This window comes from Doryrhamphus excisus, linkage group LG5, assembly GCF_037039965.1.
Source record: "Doryrhamphus excisus strain RoL-2023G ecotype Guam linkage group LG5, RoL_Dexc_Guam_v1.1, whole genome shotgun sequence".
NCBI lineage: Eukaryota > Metazoa > Chordata > Actinopteri > Syngnathiformes > Syngnathidae > Doryrhamphus > Doryrhamphus excisus.
Genome location: NC_136361.1, coordinates 16,601,270 through 16,624,673, shown reverse-complemented (window position 1 = coordinate 16,624,673; position 23,404 = coordinate 16,601,270). Strand labels below are relative to the sequence as shown.

Sequence of the window (23,404 nt, the reverse complement as noted above, 5' to 3'; positions counted from 1 at the left end):
GCTTGGGGGAGGGCAGAGAGCATATCTGGCTTACAGCCATGCCCATATAAGGAAGTCTGCTCCTCTGTGACATCACAAAGGTGCAGTTTTACCATGCCTTTTGAAACCAAGCATTTTGAACCGAGTGCAGTTCAATACCAACTCTGAAGTCAGCTGGCATAGGCTCCAGCATACACCCACGAACCTATAGAAAATGAATGAGTATATCAGATATACTAAATAATGTCTAATAATGTTTTGTCACATTTTCCAGGAATATTGCAGTCAAAATTTGGCCTCAGTAACACATTAATTACATATAAAAGGTTCTTCTCGTGATTTGCCGTGGCAGAATGTTGTAATTTCGCGTCAATGAGTGGCGACAAAGCCATCAGTCATGATCAGAAGCCCCGCTCACAGATCACGAACGGTAACCAGCATGAGTCATTGTACTCATTGCCATTGTTCAAATTGAAATTGAAAATGGCTTTCAAAGATCTGGCATCAATGTCCTAACACACACACACACACACACACACACACTGAGCTGGGAGTCCATTAGCAGATTAAAAGTGTCTCCCATCAAAGTCACCTGCAGCTGTCAATCAAGCAGTACAACATAGTGATGCAGTATAGACTGTAGTATACTTTCAGTGGCCACTTTATTAGGTATGCCTGCTAATCAGGATAACAACACAGAACTGCAAATTAGTAAAATAATTAATTTATTTAATATATTAGTTGTACAATTAATACTTTTTCACTTGAAAATGTGATGGATGCCAACGCAGCAATCTGATTGGCTGCTGCCAGGCATTCAAATGTTGTCAGGCACACAAAAATGAAAACGCTTTGTCTTTGTAATGCAAATTCCAAGTAAAAAGTGAGCCATGCAACAAAAGACACCAGTGGCGAAAATATGAATGCCGAAATATCGATGATAATTGACTGATGGATGTGCTAAACTACAGCGAGGAAGAGGTGGTGGGGGAAAAAGGGCGGGGCTGCGATCAGGATGTCTTGTTATGATGTCATCAATCTGGATTAGCTCTCCTTGATTGAAACAAATAGGAACGCCGTGAGGAAATAAAGGAGAAAAAGCGAGGAGGCGGAAGTGGGCAGACATAAAGAATGAAGAATGTGTTTATCTGACACACTCCTACACTTTCATATCCTGTGTGTGTGGATTTACAGTTGTGTCTCCTTTATGGAAGATTTGTATCAGCCACTGTCATATTGAGTTTGGGGTTACAACTAACAATAAATACAGTTATTATACCCAACATATTAAATCCTGCAGTAAAGCACTGGGTGGCAGTATTACCCATCCATCACACGTTTTTATTTTTATTTACTTCTATTACACAGAGGATAACTTATTTGTACACTTCTAATAGTAAAACAACAAACAACTGCAATAAATAACAGCTTATAACCAGCACTGTGACAAAATTCATAAAAATAGAAAATTCATCATATACATTCGCCCGTTCATTTTCTACCGCTTATCCTCACAAGGGTCACGCTTGTACTCCCAACAAGCTCGTCAACCTATTATTATATATAACAGTCATCTGAACAACACTAAATTCATCACACACCAAATTAACACTATACAAACATGTACCAATACCAAGTTTAAAGTAAAAAATCCCAACATTCATTCATTCATTTTCTACAGCTTACTGTGAACAACACTAAATTCATCACACAACAACTTAACACTATACAAACATGTACCAATACCAAGTTTAAAATAAAAAATCCTAACATTCATTCATTCATTCATTCATTCATTTTCTACAGCTTACTGTGAACACTAAATTCATCACACAACAACTTAACACCATACAAACATGTACCAATACCAAGTTTAAAATAAAAAAATCCCAACATTCATTCATTCATTTTCTACCTCTTATCCTCACGAGGGTCACGCTTGTACTTCCAACAAGCTTGTCAACCTATTATTATACATAACAGTCATCTTACTGTGAACAACACTAAATTCATCACACAGCAACTTAACACCATACAAACATGTACCAATACCAAGTCAAGTTGTACTCCCAACAAGCTCGTCAACTTAATATTATATATAACATTCATTCATTCATTTTCTACCGCTTATCCTCACGAGGGTCACGCTTGTACTCTCAAGCTCGTCAACCTATTATTATATATAACAGTCACCTTACTGTGAACAACACTAAATTCATCACACAACAACTTAACACTGTACAAACATGTACCAATACCATAAAATAAAGTTTAAAATAAAAAATCCTAACATTTTATTTGTTTTCCCACACTGCATTGCGTCTGAGCAATGCATCCGGGCGTTACAATGACGTCAGCCTCCCTCTAGATTCTGTGCTCTGGGTTCCTCTAGCTCCCTCAGGTGGACAGAGGCAGCATTGTAGCGCCATCCAATGAACTGCTCTTCTGGCAGTAATGCATTATGGGTAAATGTTAAAATAGAGGCTTTGTTATTCTGAACTCGTATTGGTACATGTAATGTATCTTTCCTAGGTATCTTTTGAGTGTTGGTTATTGGATGATTAAAGGATAAAGGATATGCACATACTATATATTATAGTATGGGCCGTATGTACTTAAGGTTTTGACATCAGGCCAAGTGTGAACTTAAAATACTTTCAGAGAGACATAAATATTTCTTGTCTTGACCTCTGCTGTGATTTACTAAATGAGGACAAAAACTGCAGAGTGGGAGACGGAGAGTGGGTGGGTTTTTGGGGGGTTCACATTCCTAACTAATTGTGTTTGTGCCTCAAGGTGGGTGTGTATCCATGTGTAGACCCTACATCATCAACATCTCGCCGTATTGGTTGATGAGGTGAGTACAAGCGTGAAAGCAGGCTAGCATGCATTATTGGTTGTCATAGTACTGCTGTTTTTATACCGTTGTTGTTGTTATTATTATATTCCACATTGGATTACATTGTTATTTCGTCAATATATATCGTCCTGTCAATCAACAGGAAAGCTACAGGCTCATGTTTAGCAGTTTAATTAAGCTTTCTGCTTTTTTTTTAGCTGTTTAATGAATCTTCTTACTCAATCCATTCCATAGTTTGATTCCACATACTGAAATGCTATGGCTTTTTAACGTAGTCCTAGCATATAAGTGTTTCAAATGTAGTTCTTCCCTGAGATCATATTTCTCCTCTCTTGTAGAGAAGTATTGGATGACATTTTTAGCTAATTGGTTATTTTTAGCTTTATGCATTATTTTAGCTGTTTGAAGATGAACTATATCAGCAAGTTTAAGTATTTTTGATTTTAGAAATAAGGAGTTAGTTTGTTCTCTATAGGCGGCATTATGAATTATCCTTACTGACCTTTTTTGCAGTACATTTTGGACTGAAGATTCGTGTTTAGCTGTTTAATGAAGTTTTTTGTCCGACTCCGTGGGCATTTCCACATTTTTTCAGCATACCCATGACCCAAGTGAGGATAAGCGGCATAGAAAATCGATGAATGATAAAGCAATGCAACCAAATATTCAGTTTGTGGTTTGTATTTTTTTTTTAAGGGTGTAGGAGTTGGGGGGTACATGACTTCCAGTCAAAAGCCTGAAAGGGTACGGGTCTAAGGAGATTTCCAGGTGAACCCTTACAATTATGTGTTAATTTATATGCATATTTTATTATATATTATTATTACATATTTTTTAACATTGCCTTTTGTAGTTTTAATGGTGTGTTGTATGGTGTGTGTGTATGTATGTTGCAGCAGGTGGGTGACACATTAGCCCAATTTACCTAGTATGTGTGTACCACATGTAAGTAGGTGTGGACATTCCATACTGCATCTTCACTGTAGTTAAAAGCATTACGTATTTTTAAATATTTTTTTCCACATCACAGGGATTTTTATTTTATTTAATTTTTTCCACAGTGCACCCTCAGGTGAAGCTTTTTTACTGCATTCCACACCCAAGCAGCAGAGGAACAGCCTTAGCCGCAAGAAACAACATGTTTTGGTATGTAGCCAGAGCTTTGACCAACCCATTGGGGGGGCTTACAAAAGTGGGGGTAAAAAAAATTGCACCATACAAAAAAAATGGCACAGTATAAGGGAAGTGGTGTGTCACTATGGCAACAGCTCCTTTTGATCTGTTTTGTGTTGAGAGCTTGTGAAAGCAAATTGATTCTTTGTAGAGTGTACCTTGAGCTGTGGGGGCCCCCCGTTTTCTTTTATGCCAAATTCACCTTGTATGTGTGTGTTTGATCCCCCTAGTCCATCAATACTCTTGCATTATCAGGTTGCATGTGTCCATCTTGTACAAATGGTTCAGGTCATGCAGTTTACTGTACATCATAGCGGTGTCCTGTATATGATCAAAAACAACCTCTATTAATCGTGGAAAGTATGAATATTTGTTCATACAATTAGCCCTCTATTCAACATTTTCTGTATGAGTAGTTTTTTTTAATCACCCCATAATATGTAGGTATAATGGGGGGGGGTTAGCATCCAGCAGTTTTATTTACATCTGCATGCGCTTCAAAATCTTGGTTTGCTTTTCATTGGCTCAGTTGCTGATTTGTTGTATATATAATATATAATAATGTAATATAATAATAAATGACCAAGGGCTGCACGGTGGTCGAGTGGTCAGTTTGCAGGCCTCACAGCTAGGGGACCCGAGTTCAATTCCACCCTCTGGCATCTCTGTATGGAGTTTGCATTTTCTCTCCAGGTACTCCGGTTTCCTCCCACATTCCAAAAACATGCTAGGTTAATTAGCTGATACATTCATAGGTATGAATGTGAGTGTGAATGGTTGTTTGTCTATATGTGCCCTGTGATTGGCTGGCGACCAGTCCAGGGTGTACCCCGCCTCTCGCCCTTAAGAAAGCTGGGATAGGCTCCAGCAACCCCGCGACCCTCGTGAGGATAAGGATAAGCGTTACAAAATGATTGGGGCAGGGCCAGTGCCACTTTGTTTCACAGCAACTATGGTGCATTGAAGGACTATCGAACACAGTGGGAAATTGCACTATTTGATGGAAAAAAACATTATCAGTCCAGTATAAAAACACCATTTGCGGCTTGCCCATCATTATAAAAATAGAACATAACAAGGAAATAAAAAATCAGCAGTAATTTTACAAGAATAATGTAAAAAAAGTAAGAAAAAAATGATGTAATCTTACAAAAAAAAGTAAAAATTTGATGATAATAACCTAATACGAGAGAAAATGTCAGTTCAGTAACATTAGCATTTAGCAGCAATTTTTGGAAAATTAGGTTGTAAAAAAAAGTTATGTTACAAGAATAACATAAGCCAACATGAGCCAACAGACTCGTATGTGCCCTGTGATTGGCTGGCGACCAGTCCAGGGTGTACCCCGCCTCTCGCCTATAAGACAGCTGGGATAGGCTCCAGCACCCCCCTGTGACCCTTGTGTGGATCAGCGGTAGAAAATGAATGAATAAACTACCATATTTGTTCAAGTTAAGAATTTTTCTTATGTTTTGGTTGGTTTTGGTTCAAATGTCACCAAACCGAAACTATGAGATGTTGCCATAGCAACGGCTTTATCTGTCAAGACGGAGGAAACCCTGAACAAAAACTATTTGGCTTGCCTTCTGTAGATTTTTGCATTATTTTGTGAATATGTAATGTAGACAGCGGTTATCTTTCCACTTGTATGACAGTTAAAAATGTTTCCAAAACATTGCCTATAATTTTAATTCACTATTATTTCCATGGCTGGAATCAAATTATCTTATGAATGCATAAGTCCTCCTACCATCCACCACCATCACCCTCATAGTCATCATCCTATAAGCTTCCCCATTATGCTCATCCACACAGCGGGGCCTCTCCATACGCTCTTGTAGCTATTAGCTTGGCGTCATAAAAGCTCTTTAGGCTAATTATCTCATCCTGATGAGCTGCTGGTCTCGATGGGACAACGTGGGAGAGACTCGGTGTGATTGACGTGGCCCGGGCTGATCTCATAGCGCCATTAGCCGGCGCAGATGCACATGCTCTATAACAATGGCCTCCATTCTACATGCATTACAATGAAAAGACCCGTCAGCTGTGATGAAAAGTACTGCCTGATGACTTGCGAGTGTGTGCGCGTGTTTGGGAATGCACGTTTGATTGCACGTTAGCCACTTTCCCGGGAGTCTGATGTCACAGGGGAATGCTGGGAATGTGTTGAGTGATGGAGAGTTTTCCAAACGAGCCACATGATAGAAAGAGGGAGAGGGGAAACTGTAACTCTTTACCTTTCACATAATCCAGCACTGATTTCACAAATTTCCTACCATGGATGACCCTTATTCTTAAATACATTTATGGAATATTGTTTGTAGGCTTCTGTTGTAAAGTTAGAAAAATAACAAAGCATGTCGATGTTCACATTTAAACATTATATCCTTCATATTTTCCTGCACTTTCCATTAAAAGCATGCGGTTAAAATGATCTAGTAAGATCCTACATACTACAAATGCTACTACAAATTTTATTAAGTAAATACAAAGTTTCCTATCATGTGTTCTACAAACTCAAAAAAATACAAAAAAAATACAAAAAATACATGCAAACCAGAACATGGCGGCTAAACGTTACACACCTGTGACAATAGAGATGCAGCATTGTGACAAACAGATGGAAAAAAAACTGTCTCAAAGGATGTTAGAAAGTCGGTCAACAACAAACGAGGAGTCATGATGCTAAATTTAAGGTAAAGCTGATCTATCAAGCAGAGTCATCAAACAACTGTTGAGCAAATTGTTTTTGAAATTCTAATCTAGCCTAGTTTGCATGTTTTCCGCATACGTGGGTTTTCTCCGGGTACTCCGGTTTCCTCCCACATTCCAAAAACATGCTAGGTTAATTGGCGACTCCAAATTGTCCATAGGTATGAATGTGAGTGTGAATGGTTGTTTGTCTATATGTGCCCGCATATCCTCGCGAGGGTCACGCTTGTACTCCCAACAAGCTCGTCAACCTATTATTATATATAACTTACTGCGAACAACACTAAATTCATCACACAACAACTTAACACCATACAAACATGTACCAATACCAAAGTTTAAAATAAAAAAAAATCCCAACATTTTATTTGTTTTCTCACACGACATTGCGTCTGAGCAATGCATCCGGGCGTTACAATGACGTCAGCCTCCCTCTAGACTCTATTCCAACATGCTAGGTTAATTGGCGACTCCAATTGTCCATAGGTATGAATGAAAGTGCGAATGGTTGTTTGTCTATATGTGCCCGCTTATCCTCGTGAGGGTCACGCTTGTACTCCCAACACGCTTGTCAACCTATTATTATATATAACAGTCATCTTACTGTGAACAACACTAAATTCATCACACAACAACTTAACACCATACAAACATGTACCAAAATAAAAAAAATCCATGCCAACATTTTATTTGTTTTGTCTGAGCAATGCATCCGGGTGTTACAATGACGTCAGCCTCCCTCTAGACCAGGGGTGGGCAAATACTTTCACTCGTGGGCCGCATTGAGGAAACAAAATTGTCCGGGGGGGCCAGAACATATATATATATATATATATATATATATATATATTTAACACACACACTATTTTATACTTATAATTTTCCTTGAATTTTTTTTTGTCTAATTTTATCTGTAAGTGTTATATACTATCAGCTGTATGTTTTCATGTCCCTTTTTTTCAGGAGCACTTTAAACATCACACCACATCTAACTACGTCATTTAATTTGACAGTTTTGTTGTTTTTTTTTTACTAAATAAGACTTGCAAGTCATGTTGCTAGTTTGTATGTTAAAAGTTGAAATACTTAGAAAGCAACTGGCGGGCCGGATTCAAACGCTTGGTGGGCCGCATGTGGCCCCCGGGCCGTAGTTTGCCCACCCCTGCTCTAGACTCTATTCCAAAAACATGCTAGGTTAATTGGCGACTCCAAATTGTCCATAGGTATGAATGTGAGTGTGAATGGTTGTTTGTCTATATGTGCAGACCATATTTACAACATTATTTTTAAAAAAAAAGGGTCCTCTTATACTTGACTTAATACAGCATGGCAAGAACTGTAGACAGGAAATGATTCAAAATTACAACAACTTTATGTAACAATGTATTTATAACCCTGAAAGACACAAACAAGAGTCTAAAGTATGGATTGCGCCGTGTGGGAGTTGTCTCCAGAATTTCTATCAAGCCTCCAAAATCCCTGTAGGCCTCCAAGGTCGTCTTATCTTTGCGACTTCTGATTACGGTGTTCCATTAAACTGTGAGTGAGAGCTCAGACGGGTCATCAGCAACGAGCCGCCGGGCCAACTTGGAGGAAAGTTCTCCCGCTGTCGCCCACAATGATCCTTTTCTTTCGCTCTATTGCAAATAAATCACCTCTTTATTCAGAGATAACGGCATTGCAATGTAGAGAGGTGGACAAGAAGGGATAAAACCTTCCAAGAAAAAAAATGACCCTGCATATAGGAAAATGTGTTTTTCCTCCACAAAACTTCTGCAAACTCCAAGTTATTATAAACTGTCTAAATATAAATGGGAGGAAATGGAGGGTCAAATATGATCGATGGTGTCTGAGCAGTCAAACAGAGGCGCACATCAATTAATATTACGCTAGCTTCTAAAGTGGCGTCCACTCCTTGCCAGAAGTCGGCGACTCGTATTTGCTTTGGGCCTCCTGCCGAGGAGAAGGAGCGAGGGGAGTGATGACAGATGGCACAGTGGCCTCCTTCTTCCACTGTCTTGGCTGACTGTGGATGCAGCTGTCACTCATTTTTCATGTGAGCGTGCACATGCTGCTTTTGTACCGTTGTTGCGATACGATATCCATGTCTTTATGGATAAAGGGTGTGTGTCTGTCAGTGCACTTGTGTCACGACAAAAGCCTGATGTCACATTTGACTTGGTAGTGAAGACTGGAAAACATTTCAAGTGTCATGTCATCTACTCTCATAGAGAGTAAATTGAGTTGTGGCGTCATCTAGCGGCACTTTAGGGTGATGCAGCTCACATTTGACTACTGTATAGTCATGGCCAGTAGTTTTTTGAATCACACAAAAATTCACAAATTCTGCTACTTAATTTTTCCACTTTTTGGACCTATAAATGTAAGGGTAATGGTTTTATTTGATTTAAATATGCATCGGATTACAATTGAATGCATCACATAATCAGTTCACAGTTCCACATGTCCAAAAGGAGTAGGAAGAAGCAAAGCTTATTAAATCCTACCCCTCCATCTGGTACTTTTACAAGCAGTAACTGTTACATTTGTTCACTTCCTGCTTTCCTAATATAGTTTTAATTTTTAATTTTTAATTTTTAATTTTTTTTGTCACATACTGAAGTACAAGGCGATATGACCATCCAATGACATAACGGTTACCATAGTAAGTGTCAATATAGTGATATGTATAGCACATCATGACTGGTTCAAGACTCTTCATCCTTGTATTTAGCAAACATCAACTGCTTGTGTTGTTTCTTGAATTGGCTCATCGTTGTGCATTGTTTGAGGGTCTTACTCAATCCATTCCATAGTTTGATTCCACATACTGAAATGCTATGGCTTTTTAACGTAGTCCTAGCATATAGTAAGTGTTTCAAATGTAGTTCTTCCCTGAGATCATATTTCTCCTCTCTTGTAGAGAAGTATTGGATGACATTTTTAGGTAATTGGTTATTTTTAGTCTTATGTATTATTTTAGCTATTTGAAGATTAACTATATCAGCAAATTTAAGTATTTGTGATTTTAGAAATAAGCAGTTGGAGGCGGCATTATGAATTATCCTTACTGACCTTTTTTTCAGTACATTTAGCGAGTGAAGATTGCTTTTATAGTTATTACCCCATATTTCCACACAATAAGTAAGATATGGTAGAACCAGAGAGCAATAAAGAGTGTGGAGTGACAAATTTTTCTTTGTTCAATATTGTTGTTAAATGTATTGTTGTTAAAAGAATCTTGTATTCTCATGTTAAACGATGCAAAAAAGCGTACTCCCCTTTAAAAACTGCCCAATAAAGTCCAGCAAGCAATTAGGACTGTCTCCAAAAGTTGATTCAGCTGTGGGATTGAGGTACCACCAGTGCTGCACTTGCTCAGGAATGGCTGCAGGCAGGTGTGAGTGCATCTGCTCACACAGTGAAGCAAAGATTTTTGGAGAATAGCCTGGTGTCAAGAAGGCCGCAAAGAAGCCACTTATGTCCAGGAAAAACATCAGGGACAGATGGTATGTAGGCATTGGATTTCTGAAGAAAACAATTTTCTGTGATGAGTCCCCTTTCTTATTGTTTGGGGCATCCAGAAAAAAAACTTAAAAAGAAGAAAGAAAAGAAAAGTTGGGCACTCACAATCAGTCCTGTGTCGTGTCAACAGTAAATCATCCTGAAATCATTTATTTGTGTATTTGAACATTTTCGTCACACACACACACACTGCCTTCCTTCTTTGTGTTTTGCAGCGTGGCCATCTTGGTCTACGACCTGATGGAAGCCACTCAAACAGACTGTAGTGCGTGTTAGGGGTCATGATCCTGTGAGCAGGAACGGCCTGGCATCAGTCACAATGTGGCCTAAAAGTTTATTGACAACATGGCTTGGTGCATTGGTCATCACTGCTAATATTGACTCAGCCCACACGGTAATTTAATCCACTGCACCACTGTGCACAGCCATTTTGGTAATTTGGTAAACTGGACTGCACCAAGATGGCCGTTATTTATTCTGCTGTTAGCTTAGCCATGATTGTAGTGTACTGTGATATGAAGTTACAGTGCCCTCCAAAATGTATTGGAGCAGATTTTTACTTTTACTGTATACTCAAAAAGGCTGCACGGCGAATAAGTGGTTAATGCAGCTAGGAGACCCGAGTTCGATTCCACCCTTGACCATTTTTGTGCGGAGTTTGCATGTTCTCCATGTGTAATTAGCGACTCCAAATTATCCATAGGTATGAATGATTTGTCTATATGTGCCCTGTGGGCTGCATGGTGTACAAGTGGTTAGTGCCAAGGCCTCACAGCTAGGGGACCCGAGTTCAATTCCACCCTCGGCCACCTCTGTGTGGAGTTTGCATGTTCTCCCCGTGTATGCGTGGGTTTTCTCCGCGTACTCCGGTTTCGTCCCACATTCCAAAAACATGCTAGGTTAATTGGCGACTCCAAAACTGGCGACCAGTCCAGGGTGTACCCCGCCTCTCGCCTGAAGACAGCTGGGATAGGCTCAAGCAACCCCCGCAACCCTTGTGAGGATAAGCGGTAGAAAATGAATGAATGTAGACTCAAAATATTTGGGTTTGCTATCAAGCGAGCAACATTTCAGCTTTTATTTCAGGTAGATATTATTCTTGGGACAGTACAGCCATTTGCTTGCTAGCTATTAACATAGCTAGCAAGCAACAATAAACATGTATTTGAAATTTGTAGGCTAAAAGTAGAGTACAAAAACCAAATGTAATAGAGAGTTTTTAAAACCGGTCAAGTCAAATAATGCACGTTCTCTGCAATTGTTCACATCAGCCACGAGGCATCTGTTGATAAATTAAACTGGGAGTAACAGCGTGGTACCTTCAATGTATCTTTGACGTCAACACCCGTGCAGTAGTAGTGGTTGGCGTGTAGCTGGCCATCACTCTGCGGATCCAGTCGTCATACATGCACAGCTTAGTGTAGACGCTGGGGTGTTCCGCGTTCTGGCAGCCATGTCGGAACCACTGAACACCCTGCAGCTGACCGTTGCACACTAGAACAGCGGATGCATCATTCTGTGTGAGGTTGAGAAAGTAGATGGTTTGGGAAAGTGAGTGAGTGATTCAACCAATGTTGGGAAAATTACTGTAAAACAAATTACTTTCCTGTTAAGGTAGCTAAATTTGGGCAGGAATTACATTCATTTACTTTCTATTCCGCTTGTTCTTGCAGTAACCCAGATCTTCCTTGACTGTGTGGCCAACATGCTAACTGCTACCATAAATTCCGGTGTATAAGCTGCTTGGAAATGCTTAATTTAGGCAAAATGTGCCAAATTTTCTTCAATATACTTATTGTTTTATTAATAATATGTCGTATTTACCACAAAACAGCGTACTTCTTGGAGACTTAGGCTGTGTTCGAAACCGCATACTAACTACTACATACTCCATACCGCACAATGATAACCCACAATGCATTGCGCTCCTACCCGAGCCGAAATCGACAGGCTGAAGCTAATTTCATTTTAGCTCTAAACTCTTTAAATACATTACTTTATTGAGATTTTTTTTAATCAGTCGGGAAAGTGACCAATCAGATACCGAGTGTGCCATTTATTTGTCCAAATACCAACCTTTTACAACTTCGTTTGGACGAATTCGGCAAAATTTAAGCTAGCCGAAGTGAGCAACGCACTTCCGGTTATCTTAACAAAATAAAACACCCCCTTACTTTTCTCATACAAAAAAAACATTGTGATAAATCACTGCTTTTACTTTGAAAACAAGAAGCGAACCAATTGGTAATATATCTTGCTTGACACTGCCGTTTGGTCCATCCTGCTGCTCAGTGTTCAGCCAAGGAGAGTAATAAATTAATTAACGAGAGTAATAAATTCGTTTGAGTCTCTGCTCACCAAACAGTTGTCAGTGCCATTGACGTCGCCGGTGCACACCATGCCCATGCTCCAGTACAGGAAGTCAGGGAAAGTGTTGATACACGTTTGGTCGTCCACAACAGGCACCGTCAAACACTTCAGCTGCTTAGGGGACTCGTCTGTTTTTTACGAAGGAAGATAAGAAATTAGCTGAAATGTCCAGGGACCATCCATCACTGTAGTTTAAATAAATACAGTATTTATTTAAACAAATCCATTTACATTGATTTGGAACGGTGGAGCCCCAACCGCTAACACTGCAGCTCTCTCCAGGCTGGGGGCAGCGACCCGGCAGGCCAATCGGCCGCACATGCTCGGTAAAGTGAGCCGGCTTGGCCAGGCGAACCATGGCCAAGCTGTGAAGGGGCGAGCGGTACGGACTGTGGCGGATGACCTCCGCCACGGGAATGTGCTGTTCGGTTCCTTCATCCACCGTGAGGTCATGTTCTCCAAGAGAGGCGATGACGTTGGACCTGGAAGTGTTAGCGTTGTTGAACGGAATGGGAATTACATCACATATTCCCACCTAATGTACTGCAGCTAAATATAAGCATCAAGGTTTTTGCTTACGCTGGCGCACAATTGGCAGACGTCACCAGCCACCACTCGTTGATGAGGGCGCCGCTACAGCTTGTCCGTTGGCCGCCCAGAGACACCTGCCAGGGTCTGGAATGAGGCTGGCACACCTTGTTGTCCTCCTCCAGGGACGACACTCCTGTTTAAACGCAAATAGTAACAATAGTAACAATAATTAAATAGCAACTTCCTGTCATTGTCTACCTGTGAGGCCCAACGCCATGAACAGAAGAAGAATCTCCATGTTTGTTCTGTAGTAATGGCGTTTGTCTGATGTCGTTCACCTTTTTATAAGGAGGACCGAAGAAGGAAACGCTTTGTTTCCCGTCATTTCCAGGCGTGACCTTTGTAATGACGCTTACAGTCAAAGGCGTCATGTCCTTTCCCTTCATAAAGAACAAGAACACTCATTTACATTCACACAGCAGACATTAGTGATCCATACTGACACGTTTCTAAGCAGTTTTAGTCATTTTTTTTCACCAATTTTTCCAATATATCATCATCTAAAAAATTATTTTATGGTACAACTTTTGGCAGGTGTGGCATCAGGTTGCATAAGAACAAATATATGGGAATAATGGTGCCAAATTCTGTTAATAAAGTTAATATTCCACCGTGACACCTTTTTCACACAGGTTCTCTTGCACAATCCAAATAGTGTTGAGCTTTGTACAGCACAATATTTGCTTGTCGCATTAAAAAACGCAATCAATGTTGGTAAGAGTACTGGGAAAACAAGTTAGGGTACAACATGTATACTACTTATATGTTTACACACCTGAATGTTTAGTAAAGTTAACACCCAATGTGTATTCCATCACACACACACTTCAACGTGTGCTAGTATCTGTATTTATTGTATTGATTGTTTGTTTGATGATTTTATTTCATATCCTGATGAAAAATAGAAAAATATGTCCTACTTTATTTGAAACCTTAATTGAATGATACATTTTCACAACTGGGGCTACACCCTGGACTGGTCGCCAGCCAATCACAGGGCACATATAGACAAACAACCATTCACACTCGCATTCATACCTATGGACAATTTGGAGTCGCCAATTAACCTAGCATGTTTTTTTTTTAGTACCCGGAGAAAACCCACGCATGCACGGGGAAAACATGCTAACTCCACACAGAGATGGCCGAGAGTGGAATTGAACTCTAGGTCTCCTACCTGTGTGGCATGCGCGCTAACCACTTGGTCTCATAGCAACCAATTAACCAATTTTTGGGATGTGGGAGTACCTGGACAAAACCCACAGAGAGAACAAGCAAACTCCACACAGAAATGCCCGAATGGATAATCAAACCCGGGTGTCCTAGCTGTGTGGCCTACGCGCTAACCACTCAACCCACCATGCAGAAATTATAATTAATATAGAATTATGTAATAACCGAGAATAAGTTGCCCTGCAATTGGCTACCCTGCCTCTCCCCCAAAGACAGCTGGGATAGGCTCCAGCATGGATGGAATAACTGAGAATGGACATAGAAATCTCATTAACAGCATTAACAAAACAAACTTCACATTGTAGTTTTCTTCTGGTTTGTTTATACTCAAACTCAACATGTTTGTTATTATATTATGATTGAAGCTCGTCATCTCAACCTGTTGCTTTGCGGATTAATACAAATGTTTTGAACGGCGAACTAATTTAATGGGGGAATAAATGACCGCATACACTCATGCCAAGGTTTATGTATAAATACTTTTAATGTTATAAAGCATGAGAAAAACTTGTTGAGGTTTGTGGTGGGGAGGCGTAAGATGACAACACTGTTGGCTGGTTTTTCCTTATTTCATGGCGTTTACAGGAATGTTCTTCTTCCTTCTTTTGTCTACATAGCTGCGGTGTGTTCACTGTTGCTCCACTGTTAAAGTCCTTCAGTGGCCGTTGAGGGTTTATGCATCTTGGGAGTAAAAGAGGTGATAGAGCTGGTCCTGCAGGATTCCATTGTAGGTGCTCAAAATTGTGGTCGTTTCTGTGTAAAGGTTGCTGCAAAAAAAAAAAAAAAAATGGAGATGAGGTTAAATAACTCCAACTCCTTTTCAAACACGTCTTACTTGACTTTCTCCTCGATCTTGAGGTTCTTGAGGGTCTCCATATAATCAGAGGCCGTGTTGACCACGTTGTTGTAGTACGACTTGATTGTGTCGCTGATCATGGTCAGGGTGCCTTGATCTTCCTCGGCCTGTCTCGGCATACGGAAGCTTTCAACACCTGCATTAGACCAGGACAGTGTTGTGACATCTGTTTTGAAACGCAGTGGAGTGTCTGTTTGTACTTTTTCTTTGGCTTTTTTGTGGCTATTTTGTGATACCCAAAAAGCAGCGGTGTCAACGAGGAACATTAGGGAAGGAATATACACCCAAAGTTACATAATGTTTATAATTTAATGTAAGTTAGTGTTTGTATGGTAATTAATAAAGCTAAAATGTTGTATAGCGGCCACAGTTTGAACCCAGCAATATTTGTATCTCCGTTATTTTGAGAAAATATGCATTATAAAATCTCACAAACTGAACAAAGTCAGAATTAATTGCGGCCATGTTTAGTTTTTTTTTTGGGGGGGGGGCTGTTTTGTCCAACACTAAAAGAGTAAGCCATGACAAAAATAATATGTTATCAAAGTTAATATAAATTTTGTTGTTGTTTTACATTTCACACTGCTTAACTTCTTTTTACAATTGATACACTTAAGTACGTTATTGAAAAGCTAAAATGTTGTATGGCAGCCACAGTTGGAACCCAGCAACAGAATATTTGTATTTCCGTTATTTTGAGAAAATATGCATCATAAAATCTCACAAACTTCACAAAGTCAAAATTAATTGTGGCCATGTTTAGTTTTTTTTGAGGGGGGTACTGTTTTGTCAACACTAAAAGTGACCTCAGTCATGGAAAAAACATGAAACAAAAATAATATCCACTTGTTATCAAAGTTAATATAGATTGTTTTGTTGTTGTTTTACATTTCACACTGCTTAACTTCTTTTTACAATTGATACACTTAAGTACGTTATTGAAAAGCTAAAATGTTGTATGGCGGCCACAGTTGGAACCCAGCAACAGAATATTTGTATTTCCGTTATTTTGAGAAAATATGCATCATAAAATCTCACAAACTTCACAAAGTCAAAATTAATTGTGGCCATGTTTAGTTTTTTTTTTGAGGGGGGTACTGTTTTGTCAACACTAAAAGTGACCTCAGTCATGGAAAAAACATGAAACAAAAATAATATCCACTTGTTATCAAAGTTAATATAGATTGTTTTGTTGTTGTTTTACATTTCACACTGCTTAACTTCTTTTTACAATTGATACACTTTAGTACGTTATTGAAAAGCTAAAATGTTGTATGGCGGCCACAGTTGGAACCCAGCAACAGAATATTTGTATTTCCGTTATTTTGAGAAAATATGCATCATAAAATCTCACAAACTTCACAAAGTCAAAATTAATTGTGGCCATGTTTAGTTTTTTTGAGGGGGGTACTGTTTTGTCAACACTAAAAGTGACCTCAGTCATGGAAAAAACATGAAACAAAAATAATATCCACTTGTTATCAAAGTTAATATAGATTGTTTTGTTATTGTTTTACATTTTACACTGCTTAACTTATTTTTACAATTGATACACTTAAGTACGTTATTGAAAAGCTAAAATGTTGTATGGCAGCCACAGTTGGAACCCAGCAACAGAATATTTGTATTTCCGTTATTTTGAGAAAATATGCATCATAAAATCTCACAAACTGCACAAAGTCAGAATTAATTGCGGCCATGTTTAGTTGTTTTTTAGGGGGGTACTGTTTTGTCCAACACTAAAAGTGACCTCAGCCATGAAAAAACATGAAACAAAAACAATATCCACTTGTTATCAAAGTTAATGTAGATTGTTTTGTTTTTGTTTTTCATTTTACACTGCTTAACTTCTTTTTACAATTAAAACTACACTTTTTACACTGAAGTACGTTATTGAAAATTTATGATTTAATTTTCACTTATTATTGAAAGTCATCATCATCACATCATGTGTAAGCTTGGGATTAATTCTGGGCTTTTTCTTTCTTAATTTTCTTACTTTTTGAAGCCACCTCATTGAAGTTGGGTTTAGTTGTGTTGCTTGACCCTTCTATTTCCCATAATTCTTGTGGGAAAAAAAGGGATTTAACACCTTTGTGTTAAATCAAAGGTCGACCACATTGTAGAGTGCTAGAGTGACCACTTACTAATGGCAAGGGGTGCAAGCAGCACAGTGACAAGCAGCAGTTTGTTCATGGTTGATCTGCAAAAAGAGAGCAAATATTTATGCATGTTAGCCACTAGGGTGCAATATTGTCCAATTAGATAAGCCACATTTGTGTTGCCTTTTCCTTTAAAGGTCCCTGATTCAGGTATTTATTCAATATTTAATTGACTAAAATTCATGTACTCACTTTATTCCCTCCCAGAGGTGTGATGATGAAGAAAAAGCAGAGCATCTGGAGGCCTGATCAGTTTATATAGTGTCGGCCATGTGTTGACTTGTCACTCCAGGAGCCAAAGTGCACTGTGGGGGAGATAAACTGGAGGTGTTGTCGGCCCACTGCTCCAGTGTGTTTGTGGCAACTGTGTGTTGATGAAACTTATCTGTGCAAACACGTGGAGGATGAGGATGATGAGCAAGCAAGGGGCTTTTCTGGGAATTTTATAAATTAGGAATGTGGTGGACTTTGCTTGACTTTGGACTTTTACAGTATCGCCCACAGAACCAATGTTTGCGATTGTTTTCGTTATGACTGACTTTATGCCATCTATTTGGTAAATGCATCACACTCGACAGGACCCCCCCTTCCCCCCGACCCTCCTTGTTCCTTACATAAAGGCCCTGATGCGTTCATGTCACGTCACAACAGTCCCAAGTCCCGTTGAGATAGACTCTAGTCTAGAGGGTGTTGAACACGTCATCGGATTAATTGAGATTATGAAAGATTGAAGCTAGCTAAATTAGATTTAACAGGATGCAGTTTGTCTCTTTAGGGTTGAAAGCACTGCTCTCTCCTTTACAGTAGTAAAGATACAAATGTGGTTACTTCATAGTCATAGCCTATTTATTAATAATCATTCTATTACAATTTCCTTTACATTTCATATTTAGTCCCCTTTACTTTGTAGAACACAATCCATTCTGTTAAACACTGTATAGTGGAACAAAATAATCTAAATTATAGTCTATGGGTGATCAGATATTAACTGATTTTTCAAGGTACACAGAATACTGCATTCTTGGGCTACGTGGACATGGTGAATACCAAAAGAAAAATGTTATTCTCATTTTTGTATCAGAAAAAAAGGTTTGATTCTATCTTTTTCAATTCTTTAGTAATCAGTAGTAGAACATACGTAAGTTTCAGCAAGTTCTCAACAAAAAAAATTTAGTCATATAAATATATAATAATAAATATATAGTAATGATATAATAATAAAAACAATAATAATAATATATAAATATATAATAATATAATAAATATATATATTTTGACAAATGTTGACAAAAAAGCCTTTTTTGCCCCCTTTTTATTTTGCCAAAACATTTAAGCAATAATGCCACAACATAAACAACATTTTTTTTACATGAAAATAACATGTCTTTACAAATATAACAACTATTTGAACTATGAACTACTATCATGAACTATTTACAATTTTAGCATTTAAAATGTCGCTTCTATGTGTAACTTCCCTTGTTGCAGAGCATTTATTTCCGTGGGAGAGATACGTATATGCCGAGGTCTTATAAAATGCACTTCTGCCACCTTGTGGCCATTTTTTGGCCTTTAAAACTGCACCAAACGGGCTCTCTGCTATTGTGGAGTTGCATCATCACCTCTTTATCTCCCTAGTGCAAAAATAAAGTTAAACATGTATAAATATGTCTTTGGGAGTGAGCGGTCGGGTTGAAAAAAAAACATATAAATACGTCTTTGGTAGCGAATGAGTTAATATCGGATATCAGTCCAAGATCAACAAAAACAAACAAAAGTATAGTCGTCCCTCGTTTATTCCGGTGAATTGGTTCCAGACGTGAAGATTAATAAACAGAATGTGTTTGTAGCATAGAAAACCTGTTTATGACCGTCTAAATGTTTGTTTTTTTTACCATTATTAGACCCCTGTAGACATGAAATTATACTCCAATATAGTAGACATAATAAAATACGGCACATTAGACACACTGTAAATAAGATATGATATAAGATGTTGTTGACAGCATGCTTCCTGGTGCCTGTTACCTCAACAATTTAACGTTACTGACACCTAGAGACCAGGGATGAATACTACTCTACTGCCACTGTTTATAATGAAGGACAGACTCGTCATACACTCCCATCGCTTTATTAACACACATATGCAGTGAACACGCACACAGGAGCTGCTGTTGGCCACTCTCTACACTGTTAACCTTCAGGGCAGCAACAACTGCATGCAGCAGCAACAGAACTGAAAAAGACAACTGAGTGTAAAACTTGTCATGTACAAAATACACAGACGTGGGGAAAGATCTTTGCAAAACAAACCTCCAATGCCCCAAACCAAAACATCAACGTGTGAGAATTTTTTTCGTGGACTTGTGTTCATGATTGTTTTTGAGTAGTATCACTTCATCAAGTCTTTTCTGACGTTCCACAATACAAAAAGTCTGTATGATTCGTGTAATACCAGTATATATATCTTGTTTATGTGGAAAATATATGGGGATATATATCGATATTCAACCTATGTAAATATATTGGGATATGACTTTGGTCCATATCTCCCCACCCTACCAAAAATATGTAAAATTAGCTTGAACATTATTTTCTAAACAAATAATAGACTCGGATATGGTTTATTCATTAATATACTTTTAAAAAATATATTACAGTGAAGCCTTAAAATTGGACGTATGAAGTGGCGGGGACAACTGTAATGTATGTTTAATTATATTGTGTGTTGTACTTAGCAGCCATACCCTTTCTTATATTGCAATGCTAATTTTGCAAGGTCAGTTTTCATCGCATTTCTTCTTCATCACTGCTAAATTCCCAAAACTTTTTAAACTATCCCACGTGCGAGCATGCATGATAATTTTACTTTAATAACGATTTTTAATAATAATTAATATTTGTGCATGGCTAAATGACATGCAAGATTTTTTAAATGAACATCTATTGGTGTAAACATCGGTCCAAATCATGAACTAAGGTTTTCAGGTTGTCTTAGAAGACGTTTCGCCTCTCAAAGACAAAGTGAGACTAGATAGGACAGCTCTAGTCTAGTTCATGCTCAAAGGCAAGAACACACACCTTTCCAGTATTTCTTTCCAGTTCATTTTATTGAACACATTCACACATACAAACATACACAATCGTACAAAGACTACAGTTAGTGTACCAAACACAACACATTGCACATGCTGAGTACATTTAGTGTAGGCGGCGCTGGCGAGTTTATGCTGCCTCGCCACATGAATACAAGACGATGCTCTTTGCTCTCCTGGGCTTTGAAGGCGCTGTGTGATCGATGCCGAGTTGCAGCAAATGTGATGCGCTCTTTACTGGGCGGGCATGAACTTGTCCAGGTAGATCTTGATTTGGTCGATGGAGTCGCTCAGGTACTGGCCAATGTGAGGGCGAAGGTAGTGTCCGTACACACCCAGAGCAGCCATACGGGCTTTTTCCACCAGTGGGTTAATCTCCTCGGCCATTCCTCTGCACAGTAAACAGTGCAACAATTATTCCAGCGGTGTGGATTTGTATTTGTATTTGCAGTACGTTCTTTGCAAACACTCACCTGGCGACTTTAGCGATGGCTTGGACCTGAGGATTGGCCTGCATGTCCTCCATGACGTGCTGGTCATCACCGATTTTCTCAATGACGGGAGCAATGGCCGCCTGCAGCTTGCCGTAAGCGTTCAGCAGCCTTTTGTAGAATGTAGTTCTGTAGGCTTCGTATTTTTTCACCAGCTCCTGATCAGGTTGGGGAACTTCACACAGGCTCATGGAGACTGAAAATGACAGATCATTGCGGAACGTCTCAAAAAAAAACATGTTGCCGTAAATCACCCTTTTTCCCAGTCTTGACACAAAACAACAAATAAGAATGACGTTATATGCATTTGTTGTTATTGTAATATATAATGTTCTTTGGTAAGTTTGACCACATATATAATTTAGGTCTTCAGTTACAAATATTTGCTTGTAAATAGACATTTAGTACATTTAAAGCACTGCGGTGACCACTATACTAACAATATTTATTCAAAGCAATAGCCAGTTAAAGATTAAATTAAATTAAATGCATCTTTATGTATATTTAGATTGCTTGTTCAAGTTTTCTTACCCTGCAGAGCCAGGATCAGTGCGACTGCGTATTTTGCATGCATGTCTGAAACAAACAAAACAGTTATTAAACACATACTAGTCATTATAAATTCAAATAAACCTGCATACTTTATGCATAAAAAAAATATGTAACAAAAAAAAAAATTTAAATGGAACCATTACCTGCAATTGATTTGAATCTGGAGCCCAGAAGTGACAGTCTGCTCTGAAAGTGAGTTGTCTGTAACTGGGAGCGCACATCTGGACCGGATGATATAGGGGGAGACTGTAAGCACACGTCATCTGATGAGGACACACACACACACACACACACGCACGCACACACGCATAATCACCTAAACAAAGTCCAGTGTACACGGTATTCCCTTCAAACCCCAAATGTGTCTTATGCAATGAGTGACAATGTACTGTATCTACTGTATATTCACAACGCGCACGCACCCGGAGACCCTCCTGATATGTACCGTATGCACCGTATGTTGTACCGTATGTCACAATCTCCACATCATCTGCAGTTTGTCTGAATAGTGGTTGTAAAACGTAACTTTTGATTAGATTAGCTTAAGATCATCAGCGTTTCTGTAAGGTCGAGGCCTGTCTAGACGCAACCTTGCTGACCTTTTGCCCTCATAGCCTATCACTGAATCCATGTCGACTTTAAAAATGAGTAATTGTTCTTTGTTTCAATTAATCTCAAAGGAACTGGCACGTTTTGCCAAGGCCCAACATCAGTGCCAATTATGATTGGAACTCGGAAGTTAAGTACAGTAAAGTCTCGTTATATCAATATTCTCGGGAGTCGGAAAAAATACAGATATAACCGGACTATCCATAGATCCGATCCTGCGCCGAACTGCATTAAAAGTGGGCAATAATGCACTCGACATTGTTCTATAGTATAGAACAATGTCGAGCAGCTTAAATCAATCTTTGCTTAAGGATTTCAATACCAAAAAAAGAACACGGCGAACGGCTGCTTCCAGTCAACTTTATTTTTCACACTTCCACCACCAGAGCGCAGCACACACAGCGATTCCCGCACTTCCTGGTTCACAGGTCATGCTCAACCCGCCCCACATAGCTGGCCAAAGACATGCCTGCAACAGAAGAACCAACGAACGCCAGCATGTACATATGAAAAACAGTGATTATTGCAAGCGATAAAAAGATATCTGAATACAACACAATTAAATACATGTATTTGTACACTTGTGTCTTCGTTGGAATAGGTGTGTATGCTATGTCAGTTGGTTCTTCCGTTCGCCGTGTTCTTTTTTGGTATTGAAATCCTTAAGCAAAGATTGATTTAAGCTGCTTTTGTATCGATATAAGCAGACCAAATTGGCTGGCGGGAGATGAAAAGGGCATCGTAGTAACCGGATTATCATAATAACCGGGTATCGTACTAACGGAACTAATTATATCATAAAAGACTAGAAATTTGGCGGGAAATGAAAATAGTATCGTAATAAGTAGTAATTCGTTATAACCGATATCGATATAACGAGACCAAAAATAACCTCCACCAAAAATGCATAAAATCAATTGGAATGTCTTATTCCTTGGCTTTGGGCACCACCAATCTACAAGGTTTTGTCCAATTCAGTATCGTAGTAACCTGTAAAAAAATATGCTCCAAAAGTCAAATAACACCATTTTTGAAAGTCACAATGTGTGATGTCATTCCCTGAGATTTTATGTATTCTTAATTAATACCATCAATAGCCATAAAATGCTACAAATTGACAGTATCGCTCTGCAAACACCTTCCTGTTGTCTCTCCATTCCACTAATCCATAATTAATTGCGATTAATTAAGACTCA

General features: G+C 38.8%; 3 protein-coding genes across 3 annotated transcripts; all 3 read right to left on the bottom strand.

Moving 5' to 3' along the window:
- Positions 1-11,436: 11,436 nt before the first annotated feature.
- Positions 11,437-13,670, bottom strand: LOC131105436 (trypsinogen-like protein 3). Its single transcript, XM_058053551.2, has 5 exons — positions 13,409-13,670; positions 13,199-13,343; positions 12,851-13,101; positions 12,608-12,747; positions 11,437-11,765 (listed from the first exon to the last, which is right to left on the bottom strand). The coding sequence occupies exons 1-5, from the start codon at positions 13,446-13,448 to the stop codon at positions 11,571-11,573; spliced, it is 771 nt and encodes a 256-aa protein (XP_057909534.2). The 5' UTR covers positions 13,449-13,670; the 3' UTR covers positions 11,437-11,570.
- A 1,238-nt stretch (positions 13,671-14,908) lies between these two features.
- apoc2 (apolipoprotein C-II) lies at positions 14,909-17,765 on the bottom strand. The gene is made up of 4 exons (XM_058053425.2): positions 17,654-17,765; positions 17,447-17,502; positions 15,279-15,435; positions 14,909-15,210 (listed from the first exon to the last, which is right to left on the bottom strand). The coding sequence occupies exons 2-4, from the start codon at positions 17,493-17,495 to the stop codon at positions 15,117-15,119; spliced, it is 300 nt and encodes a 99-aa protein (XP_057909408.2). The 5' UTR covers positions 17,496-17,502; positions 17,654-17,765; the 3' UTR covers positions 14,909-15,116.
- Positions 17,766-20,552: 2,787 nt separating this feature from the next.
- On the bottom strand, positions 20,553-21,859 carry apoa2 (apolipoprotein A-II). The gene is made up of 4 exons (XM_058053457.2): positions 21,743-21,859; positions 21,579-21,623; positions 21,030-21,243; positions 20,553-20,947 (listed from the first exon to the last, which is right to left on the bottom strand). The coding sequence occupies exons 2-4, from the start codon at positions 21,619-21,621 to the stop codon at positions 20,791-20,793; spliced, it is 414 nt and encodes a 137-aa protein (XP_057909440.2). The 5' UTR covers positions 21,622-21,623; positions 21,743-21,859; the 3' UTR covers positions 20,553-20,790.
- Between the last annotated feature and the right edge of the window lie 1,545 nt (positions 21,860-23,404).

Excerpts from the sequence above, each read along its gene's own strand:
- LOC131105436 (XM_058053551.2), bottom strand. The coding sequence starts at position 13,448 with ATGGAGATTCTTCTTCTGTTCATGGCGTTGGGCCTCACAG. Across the intron at positions 13,344-13,408 it reads CATGGCGTTGGGCCTCACAG|GAGTGTCGTCCCTGGAGGAG; the intron begins GTAGACAATGAC and ends GCGTTTAAACAG. Across the intron at positions 11,766-12,607 it reads ATGGCACTGACAACTGTTTG|AATGATGCATCCGCTGTTCT; the intron begins GTGAGCAGAGAC and ends AACCTCACACAG.
- apoc2 (XM_058053425.2), bottom strand. The coding sequence starts at position 17,495 with ATGAACAAACTGCTGCTTGTCACTGTGCTGCTTGCACCCCTTGCCATT. Across the intron at positions 15,436-17,446 it reads GCTTGCACCCCTTGCCATTA|GTGTTGAAAGCTTCCGTATG; the intron begins GTAAGTGGTCAC and ends GGTCTAATGCAG. Across the intron at positions 15,211-15,278 it reads AAGATCGAGGAGAAAGTCAA|CAACCTTTACACAGAAACGA; the intron begins GTAAGACGTGTT and ends TTTTTTTTGCAG.
- apoa2 (XM_058053457.2), bottom strand. The coding sequence starts at position 21,621 with ATGCATGCAAAATACGCAGTCGCACTGATCCTGGCTCTGCAGG. Across the intron at positions 21,244-21,578 it reads ACTGATCCTGGCTCTGCAGG|TCTCCATGAGCCTGTGTGAA; the intron begins GTAAGAAAACTT and ends TGTCATTTTCAG. Across the intron at positions 20,948-21,029 it reads GCCATCGCTAAAGTCGCCAG|AGGAATGGCCGAGGAGATTA; the intron begins GTGAGTGTTTGC and ends TTTACTGTGCAG.